The sequence below is a fragment of the Tupaia chinensis genome, unplaced genomic scaffold (genome assembly GCF_000334495.1).
Source record: "Tupaia chinensis unplaced genomic scaffold, TupChi_1.0 Scaffold000707_1, whole genome shotgun sequence".
In the NCBI taxonomy this organism is placed as follows: Eukaryota; Metazoa; Chordata; class Mammalia; order Scandentia; family Tupaiidae; genus Tupaia; species Tupaia belangeri.
This window is the reverse complement of record NW_006160230.1, coordinates 113660-127823: the sequence shown is the minus strand read 5'-3', so window position 1 is coordinate 127823 and position 14164 is coordinate 113660. Positions and strand designations below refer to the sequence as shown.

General features: G+C 36.1%; 1 protein-coding gene across 1 annotated transcript in view; it reads right to left on the bottom strand.

The window, feature by feature from the left end:
- The window catches only part of MMP16 (matrix metallopeptidase 16), a gene marked incomplete at its 5' end in the record, with an annotated part of 139819 nt that overhangs the window by 25594 nt on the left and 100061 nt on the right, over positions 1 to 14164 (bottom strand). Inside the window, one exon of the mRNA XM_006160751.2 lies at positions 11865 to 12003. Coding sequence (XP_006160813.1) covers positions 11865 to 12003 — 139 coding nt within the window. The remainder of the gene's footprint in view (positions 1 to 11864; positions 12004 to 14164) is intronic.

Here is a 14164-nt window from a genome sequence, read left to right as displayed (position 1 = left end):
GTGTGGTCACACCGCAATTTCTTCTCTATTTCTTTATCCTGTTAAGATTTTGGCCTGGGGTATGGATGTGCCTTGTTTGTTTTTCAAGCTACCAGAGCTGAGATTTGAACTGTGATTGGCCATGGTGCATCCAGCTCCCATAATGACTATGCTATGGGACTAGACTCATAATATGAATGTTTTTTTTTTTTTCTTTTTTGAGAGGTTTTTGCTACAGGGTGCGACAGAGAGAGACAGAGAAACAGAAAGCGAGAAATCATCACCCAGGGGGGATGGCCACGCCGCAATCCCTTCTCCTCCATTTTCCTCTTGGGATTTTGGGCATGCACGCATATGCGCCTGGCATGAGTAAAAGCCACTGGGTCCGGGACTCAAACCGTGGTCGGTCGACTACATGGGAGTTCAGCGACATAGCCACTATGCTAACTGCTGGTCCCAAGACTCATAATATGAATTTTTGAGGCAACACTTTCAGGAACTGATTTTCACAACACTGGCAACTTTTGTTTAGAATTTGCTTCCAAATCTTAAAGGAGATTGCACCAACTCAGTATTCAACAGTTTTTTTTGTTTTTTTGTTTAATATTTTCTCATAACTATTCAGTTTGAACATGATTAGTAATTGGGAATATAAACATCTGGCCCTATGATGTATACAAAATACTACTTTATTATATTGGGTATACCTGAATGACAGAAAGATAGCTGACTCACACAAAATTGTGTAATACATTCAGTTGCTGAAGAAAAACACTTTTCTTCTTTGAGGTGTGATATATTTTCTATTTCTGTGTCTCCCTAACTAAAGAAATTACCTTACGAACATGAGACTCAGTGTTAGCTGCCAAATGTCAGTTGGGAGCATAAGGGGGTTTGTTCTGACATCACTACTGTAAACAATGCCATGTGATAGTTACATACAGCAAACCATCAGGTGACATTTAATGAGGAAAGCAGGTGGTTTGTACATCACACTGAAATACAAGGACTTATATTAAACAACTGAATCAGTCAGAGGAGACATTATATACTGGCTTCCTTAAGAAAACAAAAACAACAAACATATATGATAAACATGGGAAAATCCTAAACAAAAATAAGACTAGGAAAATTAGAGAACAAAAATAGAATACAGATAAACAATATATTGAGTGGTTGTAAAAATACTTCATGACTTTTCTGACAACCCAGTAAATAAAATGATAAAATTATTCAATATGTGGGTGTCACTATTTTTCATAGTAATTTATAATATAATATTATTAAAACACATTATAGGCATTCTAAGAAGTAATAATTAAAATTAAATTTAAAAGATGTCCTAGTTAACTAAAAGATTGGAAAGTATAATAGCAGGGAGGGCAACTGAAGATACTGAGATAGTAAAGATAGGGGTAATATGGGGGTGAGTAATAGAAGGCTTAAAGGAGGGGAACAGGGAGAAAATATTTTTAATTGGCAGGAAAATGAAGTTATTTGCTGATGACAATGTATACGGTAATTTCTTTGTCTTGATTGATATGCGCTGTACTCCTGCTGGGAAAAGCCATATTGTATACTGTAAAGATGTATAGTGATTAAATGTAAATAATTTTTAAAAATAGAAAATGAAGTAAAAAATTACAACAAAACAAAACAAGTGTCCTAGTTTCAGTGGTGTGGGCAGCACAGGTTCTGCTGTACCATTGCGAAAGTCGAATGTGAAGGCTTTTGGTTTGCATTTTAGGTCTGCTAAAACATGCTGGGCATGCCCATGGGTACACTTTGATCCTGGTGGACTGTAGAGCTGGGGAGGACCATGGTATGAAGACCTTATCAAGGAAGCTTGTCTCTCTCTGAACAAAATTATTAACTGAGATTATATAATGCTTTCAATACACCTTCAGTACATGGATTACTTTGTTACTAAGACTCAGTTAATTTCTCATATTACTATACTCAGTAATACTAGAATTTTAAGTGAGAGAGGAGGTTATTGGGGAATTAAGTATCTATTCTATGAGAGGATGCTCTACTTGATTATCAAAGGGTTCATTAAGAAACTAAAGCCAGAATTGCAGTAATTTGGATACTCAAAATTAACATGTTCTAAATTGATAAAGGAATTAAGTTCTACTGCCCATGATCATCAGTACATTTAAATTTATAAAATATTTGCAGAAAATATTCCAACATAAACCAATGTGCTTAGTAAAGCTTTCCTTAAATTTCTTCATTCATGATAAACTAGAAGCACAAGCATGTATGTGTGTGTGTGTATGTGGGTGTGTGTATGTGTGTGTGTGTATGGTGTGACAGAGAGAGAGAGAAAGATGACCACCTTTCACAGGGTCTTGTCATATTGAGAGTCTCTTTTATTCTTCCAGTACACCATATTCAAGGTATTCTGTATACATCAATTAGCATTTTGGAGAATTTTATATAAATGTAACAGTATTCTTAATTTGTCTAAATTCTTTCACTCAGCAAAATTATTTTGAGCTTCATCTATGTTGTAGTATAAATTAATAGTTCTTTCCTCCTTATTCCTGAATAGTACGCTATTATATGGATGTACCAGTTTGCTGATCCATTCACTTGTTAAGGATATCTGAATCATTTCAAGTTTTGTGTTATTGTAAATAGAATATATTTTAATTTTCATAGGAAAATACCTCAGAATACAGAGGCTAGATCATACTGTAGCTATAGTTTACCTTGTAGAGGAACTGTCACATTGTTTTCCAGAAAGTATAAGTTTACATTCCCATCAATAGCACATGAACATTCCAGTTCCTTCACAGTCTTGCTAACACTGATATGGTCTTGTCTACATTTTGTGTCACCAGTTTCTTAGTTCTGGCCATTTTATCAAATATTAGTAGTGTCTCATTGTGTGTATGTGCTTTCCATTTTAGTCAAGTTTAATATTTTGCATGAGAGTGAGGCAGCAAGACAGTAACACCAACAGGATCCTAGGACCGCAATCAGGGGTGGGCATGAGCCCAGCCCACTCAGGAAGGCCTTCAGACATGAACTGCCAAACTTCCCATGTGAGATTGCCTCTCAGAGCATTGCATGGTATCACTGCACCTCCATCTGGCCCCTATTTCATCAGAGTTTGAATTCACTTTTCCACAATAGCTAATCATGTTAAGTATTCTTTCATGTGTTTGTCATTTATGTAACATTTTTTTGCTCCTTTTCATTGAGTTGTCTATTTTCATTGAGTTTGGAGTCTTCTTTAAATACCCTGGTCAGAAAGTCTTCATCATTTGCAAATAGTAGGTGACATGTGGTTTTACTGTCCTAAAAGAATCTTAGAAGAGCAGAATTTTTTAATGTTGATAAAATCCAACTAATCATTTTTTTTCATGAATCATGATTTTGGCATCATGTCTTAAAATATTTTGTCTAAATGAAAGTCACTAACATTTATCTCCTATGTTTTATGTAGATTTTTTACAATTTTAGCCCTTAGATTTAGGTTAGGGCCACTTTGAGTATAATTTTTTCCTATGGTACAGGGAATGAATTGGAATCTTATGGATCTACAAATAGATACTCTGTGGATTTGGCACCATTTGTTGAACAACTGCTTATCTGAGGTGAATTTCCTTTGTACTTGGGTCAAAAGTTACTTGTCCATCTTGTTTTGATTCTATCATTGAACTCTGATGATTTTTTTTCCCCTATCTTTATGACAATACAATTTGTCTTGATTATTGGGCCTTTAAAATAAGACATGAAATCAAGTAGTGTTTTAGAAGTTGTCTACAATATTTCCTTTTTTTTTTTTTTTTTGGAAGAGATTTTCACTATAAGGCACGTGTGCTCGCCAGACAGAGAGAGATAGAGACAAAAAGCGAGAAATCACCCCCCAGGGGGGATGGTCACGCTGCAATCCCTTCTCCTCCATTCTCCTCTTGGGATCTTGGGCACGCACGCACACGCGCCCGGCGTGAGTTTTAAGCCACCGGGTCCGGGACGCGAACCACGGTCGACTACGTGGGAGTCCAGCGACATAGCCATTACGCTAACTGCTGGTTCCCAATATTTCTTTTTTACTACATGCATATTTTAGAATCCGCTTGACCACCATAATAAAAAAAGTTCTGAGATTTTGAATGAGAATGCACTGAATATAAAGATAAATTTAGTGATAGTTAGTATTGTAATATTGAGTCCTCTGACTCATGAATAAGGCATATTTGTTCAGTTACTTAAGTCTTCTTTATGTCCACTTAGCAACGTTTCATATTTTTCAATGTATAGGTAACACACAATTTCACAATTTTGCATACTAATCCTTCAGTATTTAATGGTTTAGGATATTTTAAATGGCCTTCTATCTAATTTTTTTTTCTTTTTTTTTGGAGAGGCTTTTGCTATAGGCCGCGTGCGCTCGCCAGACAGACAGAGAAAGACAGAGAGATAGAAAGTGAGAAATCACCCCCCAGGGGGGATGGCCACGCTGCAATCCCTTCTCCATTTCTCCTTTCGGGATCTTGGGCATGCACGCACACGCGCCCAGCGTGAGTTTAAGCCACTGGGTCCAGGACTCGAACTGCAGTCAACTACGTGGGAGTCCAACGACATAGCCATTACACTAACTGCTGGTCCCTCTAATTTTACTTTATTTTTGCTGGATAGAGTGTACACTCACCAGAGAGAGAGGAACAGTGAGAAAGCACTCCAGTGAGGTGTGATTAGGCTGCAATCCCTTCTCCATTTCTCCATCCTGTTAGGATTTTGGCCATGCACTCAGACCTGCCTGGCATGCTTTTCAAGTCAGCAGAACAAGGATTAGAACCACGTGGTCAGCCAGTGGGATCTGGTTCCTTCAATCATTAGGCCACAGGCTGTCTCAATGGCCTTTTATTTTAAAATTTCAATTCCTGATTTTTTTTGCTAGTGTATAACAGAAGACAATTCTCACAGGTCTCTGTCTTTTCAGTGAGTCTTGGAGGACAGATACTAGCTGCCTCTGTTCTAAAATACATTTCCACCGACATTTGTATAGCAAACAGTTTCAGATTATAGATAGTGTCTCTTTTATCAGCAAAGAGAAGATTGGTTTACTGTCCAAGATAATAAAGAAAAAGTCTCTCTTCCGGGAAACATTTAGGCAGGGTTATGGCTCATTATAGAAAAATTTAGGTTCTCTAAGTCTGTAGTTCCTTTTCTACCATGAAACTGATGACATGTAAGGTATTATCTGGCTTTTTTCACCTCATGTTTTAAAAACTGGGATTCAGGGAACAAGTACAAACGTCTCCTGCTTCTGTTTCTGTCCTTTTCTCTCATTCAGGAGTCTTGTGTCTTCTGTCAACATCTATGAAAGTGAAGCAGGCTGTTTGTAACTTGCAAGTAAGATAAAATCTCAGCTCCTCCACTATTTTTGAAAACATACAGAAATACAATCACTGTTTGTATAATGATTTTGTATTCTACAACCTTGGTAAACTCAGTCATTAATTCTAGAAGCTCCTTGGTTGACTCCATTCTGTGTTTATTTCTACACACAGATAATCATGTGGTCTGTGAATTGCTTAATTTCTTTCTTCACTATCTGGATGCTTTTTATTTGTTTTGCCATATAGTGCTTCCAGTAAAATGTTAATAGACTTGTTGAATATTGAATATTGGACATCTTGTCTCATTCTTAATCTTATGAGGGGTGTTAACTATTGTGAAGCTTATCTTGTTGGATCATATTTTTGCATCCTTACCAATACTTGCAAGCTTTATTCTAGGCCTGTTATCTGGAACTGCTTGCTTCAGGCCTTACTTTGAAGATCTGTTAATCAGAACACAAGCAGTGCCCACTTTAGGATAATTATTTCCCACTGCTGAGGCAAGACCATGTTCAGTATTCTATTCAACCCCCTGAGCAGGCGGCAAGGGAAACAGGTACTGTTAGCCCTCTGTGAGGGCCAGGTCCTAGTCCTTTCACTCTTATTAGACGCTTCTCTCTATATATTTGAGAAATTTCCTTACACACGTAAGGTGAGCAATACTCTCCCTGATAGGTGGTTCACCTGCTAATCTCCTAGCCCTCGCTCTGTACACTTTCTCCTCTGCAATACGGTGTCCTTTGCACTGTGGCGACTTTGTTTCTCTGGTCTCTCACTGGTATTTTCAACTGGGAGTCTTCTAAGCTGGCCTAGATTCTTCAACCTGTGTTACAAGTGGGATATTCTGACTGAATAGGAAGCCGTGACAATTTCAGGGCTCACTTGCCTTTGCTTCCTGTCTCAGAGGGTTTTGTTGTCTTTTTTTCTTTTTTTCTCTATTTTTTGGAGAGGTTTTTGCTATAGGGCGCGTGTGCTTGCCAGAAAGACAGAGAGACAGAAAGCGAGAAATCACCCCCCAGGGGGGATGGCCAGCCGCACTTCCTTCTCTTCCATTCGCTTCTCAGGATCTTGGGTACACATGCACACACGCCCGGCATGAGTATAAACCACTGGGTCCGGGACGTGAATCGCCGTCGACTATGTGGGAGTCCAGCGACATAGCCATTACGCTAACTGCTGGTCCCTGTTATCTTTTGATTCTTGAAAATCATTCCTTGAGATACTTTACCTAATTTTGGTTGTTTCAGGTAGAAAGATAAATCTGGCCCTTATTGTAATATCTGGATACTCTTTATTTATGATTTTTTGTTTGTTTTATCATATTATGCCTCCAGTAAAACATTGAATTGATTTGTTAAATAGAAGCAGAAGTCGCCCTTACAATATTCTTATAATCCATAACACTCTTTAAAAAGAATGAGATTATGCTAAGAGTACAGAATTGATCACGTATATACGTGACAAATTGTTTGTTTTTTCATGTTTTTATAATGTAGGTACTGAGCAATTCTCATTTTCTATGATATATGTATAATTTTATCCAAAGTTCAAAAAATATATAAATTATACCAAAATATGAATGTTAAATATATTGAATGACTTCCTGTCAGTCTTAAGTTATGCATAAGAGTTAAAATAAGTAGAAAATGTTATGGGTATTTTTATATAACAAGACAATATTTACATTTTATAATTAAGCACTCATATTTAGTGCTGAATTCATGCTTTTAAATTCTCATGCAAAAAGAAGGTAAGCTCAATACCAACACCTTTAGTAAATAAATGATTAAGTAAGTTTATATTCAAACAAGGACTTCAGCTAAATAGAAGAAACAAAAGACAAAGCTATTCAAGTAAAAGTTTAAATATATGGTATTCGATTAGTGGAAGAGAAAAACATGAATTAAGATCTCTACAAAGATAAAGAAGGGAAACAGATGAAAAGAAAGACAAAAAAGGATAAAAAAGAGAGCAACTTTCCAAGAGTAATGTTTACTCTTTTCCATTAGGAACATGATCTAATATGGCTAGTACAAGGTGAAACCAAAATGTATAGAGCTGTGAATACAGATTAGGGCTTTCTTTTTAGTTCATTCAATAAGTACTGTTTGAGTATTTATTATATTTTATGTATTTCTTAACTCAACAAACTGTGAGTGTGGGCTGGTCTTGAATAGCCCAAATCTAGAAATCTTTATATTTTTCAAGGTTTTAAAAAAATTAAAGGATAGAAACAAAAGAAACAAAGAAGGCTATGTAATAGCATATGGTCTGCAAAGGCTAAAATATTTATGACTTTTTATTGTAGAAAAAGTTTTCAAATTCTGATTAGGATAGCAGGGATAAAAGGAGCTAAAATTAGTACAATTAAAAAAAAACTTTCCCTTACATAATTACTATTCAAAGGATACAAATAGACAATAAATAAGTGATATATAGTTTGTCAGATGATATATAGAAAATTCAACTAGGCAAAGGATTTCAACCACTATGGCCTTGTGGTCATCACACAAAGTAATTGATTTGTTAAATAGAAGCAGAAGTCACCCTTACAACATTCTTATATTCCATAACACTCTTTAAAAAGAATAAGATTATGCTAAGAACAGAATTGAACATGTATATACATGACAAACTGTATTTCCATGTTTTTATAATGTAGGGACTGAACAATTCTCATTTTCTATGATATATGTATAATTTTATCCAAAGTTCAAAAAATATATAAATTATACCAAAATATGAATGTTAAATATATTGAATGACTTCCTGTCAGTCTTAAGTTATGCATAAGAGTTAAAATAAGTAGAAAATGTTATGGGTATTTTTATATAACAAGACAATATTTACATTTTATAATTAAGCACTCATATTTAGTGCTGAATTCATGCTTTTAAATTCTCATGCAAAAAGAAGGTAAGCTCAATACCAACACCTTTAGTAAATAAATGATTAAGTAAGTTTATATTCAAACAAGGACTTCAGCTAAATAGAAGAAACAAAAGACAAAGCTATTCAAGTAAAAGTTTAAATATATGGTATTCGATTAGTGGAAGAGAAAAACATGAATTAAGATCTCTACAAAGATAAAGAAGGGAAACAGATGAAAAGAAAGACAAAAAAGGATAAAAAAGAGAGCAACTTTCCAAGAGTAATGTTTACTCTTTTCCATTAGGAACATGATCTAATATGGCTAGTACAAGGTGAAACCAAAATGTATAGAGCTGTGAATACAGATTAGGGCTTTCTTTTTAGTTCATTCAATAAGTACTGTTTGAGTATTTATTATATTTTATGTATTTCTTAACTCAACAAACTGTGAGTGTGGGCTGGTCTTGAATAGCCCAAATCTAGAAATCTTTATATTTTTCAAGGTTTTAAAAAAATTAAAGGATAGAAACAAAAGAAACAAAGAAGGCTATGTAATAGCATATGGTCTGCAAAGGCTAAAATATTTATGACTTTTTATTGTAGAAAAAGTTTTCAAATTCTGATTAGGATAGCAGGGATAAAAGGAGCTAAAATTAGTACAATTAAAAAAAAACTTTCCCTTACATAATTACTATTCAAAGGATACAAATAGACAATAAATAAGTGATATATAGTTTGTCAGATGATATATAGAAAATTCAACTAGGCAAAGGATTTCAACCACTATGGCCTTGTGGTCATCACACAAAGTGGTGATGATAGTCTTGGGATGAGGAATGATGTGATTATCTGGATTTTTTGAGGTAATAAAGACTGGTGTCAAGAAGAGATGTCTTGCTTATTATTATTGTGGCTAGGGTAGGTAAGGGGCATGATTTCTCATCTAAAACCCAGGATTCTGGGACTCTTACTTCTCTCCTGCTGGTGGCAAGGTATAGACTAGGGAAGAAGTGGTCTTACTGGGAATGCCAAGAACTTCTGGCTCTTTCTAGAAAAGTAACAGTGTTCCAAGCATGGGAGTTGCATGTCATAGCTAGACTGAAAGGAGGTTTATCTACATTGGTGGTAAGAGTAAGCCAGAAGAAGCAGGCACCAGAGTCCTTGGACTCACAAAAGTTGTAAGAGTAGATATTTCCTGATACTGACAACACACCAGAAGAGACCACTGCTACACACGATATTCTAGAAGTTAAATAAAAGAGATAAAGTTATTGGTGTCATTAACACCACAAGAAACAACATATGGAGTTAAATCAATATTCAATGATAATGTTCTTGTTAAAATGTTTGCTGGGAGTCTAGATTGCATTGCATAGGCACAGAGAATATAACTGAGATTCTTCTTTCATGGAATTTGCATTCTAATGCTGTATTTTCATATCTTTACAAGTGCTATGTGCAAGCTGGAAGGTATTATTTAAAGTGTGGGCAGAGAGAGCACTGAGGACATGCCTTTTATGCTGGCTGTTGAAAGATGAAAAGGGGCTAGCCATTCCACAGTGAGAGAGGAGAGGCAAAGTGAATAGAAGTGAGAGGGCCCCGAGGCAGTAAAGAGCTCTTTGAGCACTGATTTATGACCATGGTGGTTTTTCCTCAGGCAGTTTTGAGAGTAAGTTCTATTAATCCTATGATGAGACAGGGCCTTCTGGGACAGTCCTCAAGCCAAAGGCTACCTCAGGGCTTATCCTTCCCTTCTTCCTGTTGCTACTATTCATGAGACCAAAGGAGAGTGTAGGAAGGAAGGGGAAGTTATTGGGCCCCTAAGACTCACAGCCCTTGGGTGGTATCCTTACTTTGTACAGAGTAGTACATGCTCACTTCATGTGTATGGTTTATAACAGACAAGGAGGGCAAAAATATTAATAGTAGCCATACTAACAGCAGACTTAGCGGGCATATATTAAAGGCCTGCTTACATCGTCTAAGATATCACAAGTCCTCAAAATAATCCTGAGATGGAGAATAATATCAAGCCCATTTTTTTAGGTGGGGAAATGCGAGCAAAGAAAATTGAGTAACTTGCCCCATGTGTTGTTAGTAAGTGTTCAAAATTCCAATATGCCCACTGTATAATGTACTAAACTGTTTGTTTTCTCAAGGAAAAATCTATAATGATAAAATAAATTCCAGGTATACACTTTAATTTTATATAGGTATTTTGAACCTTACCTAAAACATTACAAGTGGTTCCCACAACTCATGTTTTTATTACCCCTTTCATTACTGCAGATACTATTAGTTTGGTCCTGAGGAAAATTCATTTTTCTTTTTTTTTTTTTGAGAGATTTTCACTGTAGGGCACGTGCGCTCGCCAGACAGACAGAGAGAGACATAGAGACAGAAAGCGAGAAATCACCCCCCCGAACCGCAGTCGACTACGTGGGAGTCCAGCGACATAGCCATTACGCCAACTGCTGGTTCCCAGGAAAATTCATTTTTCTCAGGGTTAAGATGATCTTTTCCTTGCCTCCACCTCTATCCTTGTTCTGGCTTATTTTCTGTCTTTTAGGCTCTTGGACAATATGTTCAGTCATATTTTTTCTACACTCTATTCTCTCTCCTCAGTTCCACTCACATATGATCTTCATAATTCCATCGATGCTCCAACTCAGTCTGTCACTTGGCCCTGTATTTTTGGCCATGATTTAAGATTTATTGTTTTGAATATCAGCAAGTTTTGAGAATGGAATACCAGTCACTTTACCAAGTAATCTTTTGCACACTAGAGATTTAGGAACACTTGTGCAATTAAAATTTATCACTGATAATAAACACATAATAAATTTCATGATGTTGATAAACTGATGAATTTTTTCAACTTTTCTTTGCCTTTATGAGTAATTTCTTTTATTTGTTTCTTTATTTCTTTATTTAACATTTTGTCATAGGGCACATGTGCTCACTGGAGAGAGAGAAAGAAGGAAAGTGAGAAATCATCTCCTAGAAGGGATAGGCATACCACAATCCCTCTTCCTCTATTCTTCTTTCAGGATTTTGCGTTGACATGCACACACACACACAATGTGTTTTACAGGCTGGTGATTCTAGGACTTGAACCATGAAGCTGGCCATGTGGGATTTAGTGCCTTAACCACTATACCACCTACTGGTCCATGAGTAACTTCCTTATTTACTAGAAACTATTTATATAAACTAACTAAATTGAGGGAAGTTTTATAGTTTATATATGAAAAGAGAATAAAAGATTTAATTACACAAAAACAGTAAGAACACCAAATACTATCAAAAACAAACCAAATCTTTAGTCAATGAAAAAATGGCTATTTACTTGTAGCTATTTAGTATTTATTTATGTGTCTATTTTTTGGTGCTTCTAAGATAAACCTAAAAGTTCTAAAAGAGCAGAATATCTCTGAGCATTGACTTACATATGATAATATTGAATGAGAAAAAATACATTAGAAAATTAATTATCTTCACTTTGTTCATGTTTCTAATCAACATAATATTTATTTCATAAAATCTAATAACTAAACTCTACTCAATAGGTTTTACTTATTCACCACTATGTGTGTTACAGAACTCAGGACAAAATGATCAAAACACAACATAGACATACATGGAAAGCATTCTTACCTTTAAAGAAGACAAAATTCCCATCACTGTTTTCATAGACTGCATCAATACTAGGAGGCAAGCCCCGCCAGAAGTAAGTAATTTGCATTGGGTAGCCATCCATCACCCTATTGTTTCTCACTCGCCAAAACCACTGGTCCTGGAAACGAAGCAAAAGAGCCTTTCAGCAAACGTGCCAGCCCTTGTGGCATTTCACTAATATTAAATATTAGCATTTTACAGTATCTTCAGAGCTTCCTGGATGGAGACACAGAAGTAGCAGAGAGAGGTCTCTGCCAGATGTGTGGATATATGCCAGTGTTTCTTCCAGCTCTGTGGATGTAAGGCACCGTTCCTGATACGAGAGTATGCTGCAGCCATGTGTGCCTCCCAGCACTTTTAGCGAGATGCAAAATCAACACAACTAAAATGTTGGAGATGAAACAGGGAAAACACACCTCTCCATATATTCACATTATACCTAGTATTCCACGTAATTTTAAATAGAGCCCTTTTTAACATCACTCATGTCTTTGTGTGTTTGGTAAATTATATGCTCATAGTTATCTGGAAAAGAAAAAATCACATGATGGACTCCAGTTTAGGTTAATAGGTTCTCCCGTCTGCTCTCATAAAATATCCTCTACTTCGCTCAATTGTAGAAGAAGTCACTTTATATTGAACAGTATTTATGTATTCTTATCTCTAGAGAGTAATACATGATTGGACCACAGCAGGTATACAAAGTTTTTGAATTAATAATTAACTTCCACACAATGATTCACTATAAACCCTTACTACTGGCAAGAAAGCAAATAAACAAAAACCTTCCAAAAATGGCACATTTAAGGACACTAGTTTTCTCTTGAAAATGTCTGAATAAAGACTGTACAAAGTGCTTTAATATTATAAAAACTAGGCATATTTTATTTCATTTATTTTTACTCATCCAAGTATTATAATTTTTATGTTATTCATTTAACTTTTAGAATATAAATTATTATTTTTAAATTTTAATTAATTTATATTTAAATTTACATTTAATTATTGCACATCTTTACAGTGTACAACATAGTTTTTCCCAGCATGAATATAATGCGTATTAGTCAAGTCAAAGACATTACCGTATGCATTAATTTTAGCCGATACCTTTTTTCTTCTCATTTTTAAGGGAGGTTTTTGCTACAGAGCACATGTGCTTGCTGGAGAGACAGAAACTGAGAAATGACCAGGGGTTGGTAGCCATGTCACAATCCCTTCACCTCCATTCTCTTCTCTGTATCTTGGGTATACTGCACATGGGCCAGCATGAGTTTGAAGCCTCCAGATGCAGAATTTGAACTGCAGTCGGCCATGTGGGAGCCCAGCAATGTAACCATTACGCCGTCTGCTGGTCCCAGCAGATAACTTTTCATTTTTGTTTCTATTAAATGTGTTATTTGTCTTGTCCCTAATCTCATCCCTCTCATCCCCAATTACTCACTCCTATTACCCCATCATACTGTCTCCAGTATCTACAGTTGCCCTCCCTGCCATTATACCCTCCCATCTTTCAGTTTCTTTTTTTTTTTAAATTTTTTTCTTTTTTTTTTTTTTTTTTTTGGAGAGATTTTCACTGTAGGGCGCGTGCGCTCACCAGACAGACAGAGAGAGACATAGAGAGACAGAGAGACAGAAAGCGAGAAATCACCCCCCAGGGCGGATGGCCACGCCGCAATCCCTTCTCCTCTGTTTCCCTCTCTGGATATTGGGCAGCACGCACGCACACGCGCCTGGAGTGAGTTTTAGCCCACTGAGTCCGGGACACTAACCAGGGTCGACTACATGGGAGTCCAGCGACATAGCCATTATGCTAACTGCTAGTCCTGTCTCCCATCTTTCAGTTTCTACTACAGAATGCAGATATTCAGTAAATATTGAGCAGGGACATACAATGACTCTCTTTTGGTCTGGCTTGCTTCACTTAACATTAAACCTTCCAGATTCATCCACTTTGTTTCAAATGTCAGGGTCTCATTCTTTTCTATGGCTGAGTAGTATTCCATAGAGTACATATGCCACATTTTTCAATCCACTCATCTGTTCTTGGACATTGAGTTAATTCCTAGTTCTAGCAATTGTAAATAGTGCTGCAATAAACATGGATGTGAAGGGTGTTTTTTGTTGTTGTTGTTATTGTTTTTTTTTTTTTTTCTGACTGAGGGTATTCCTATCCTTTTGGTAGATACCTAACAGTGGAATTACTGGGTCATATGGTAGTTCTATTTGTAGCAGCTTTCTTTTTTTTTTTTTTTTTTTTGGGGGGATTTTTACTTTTGGGG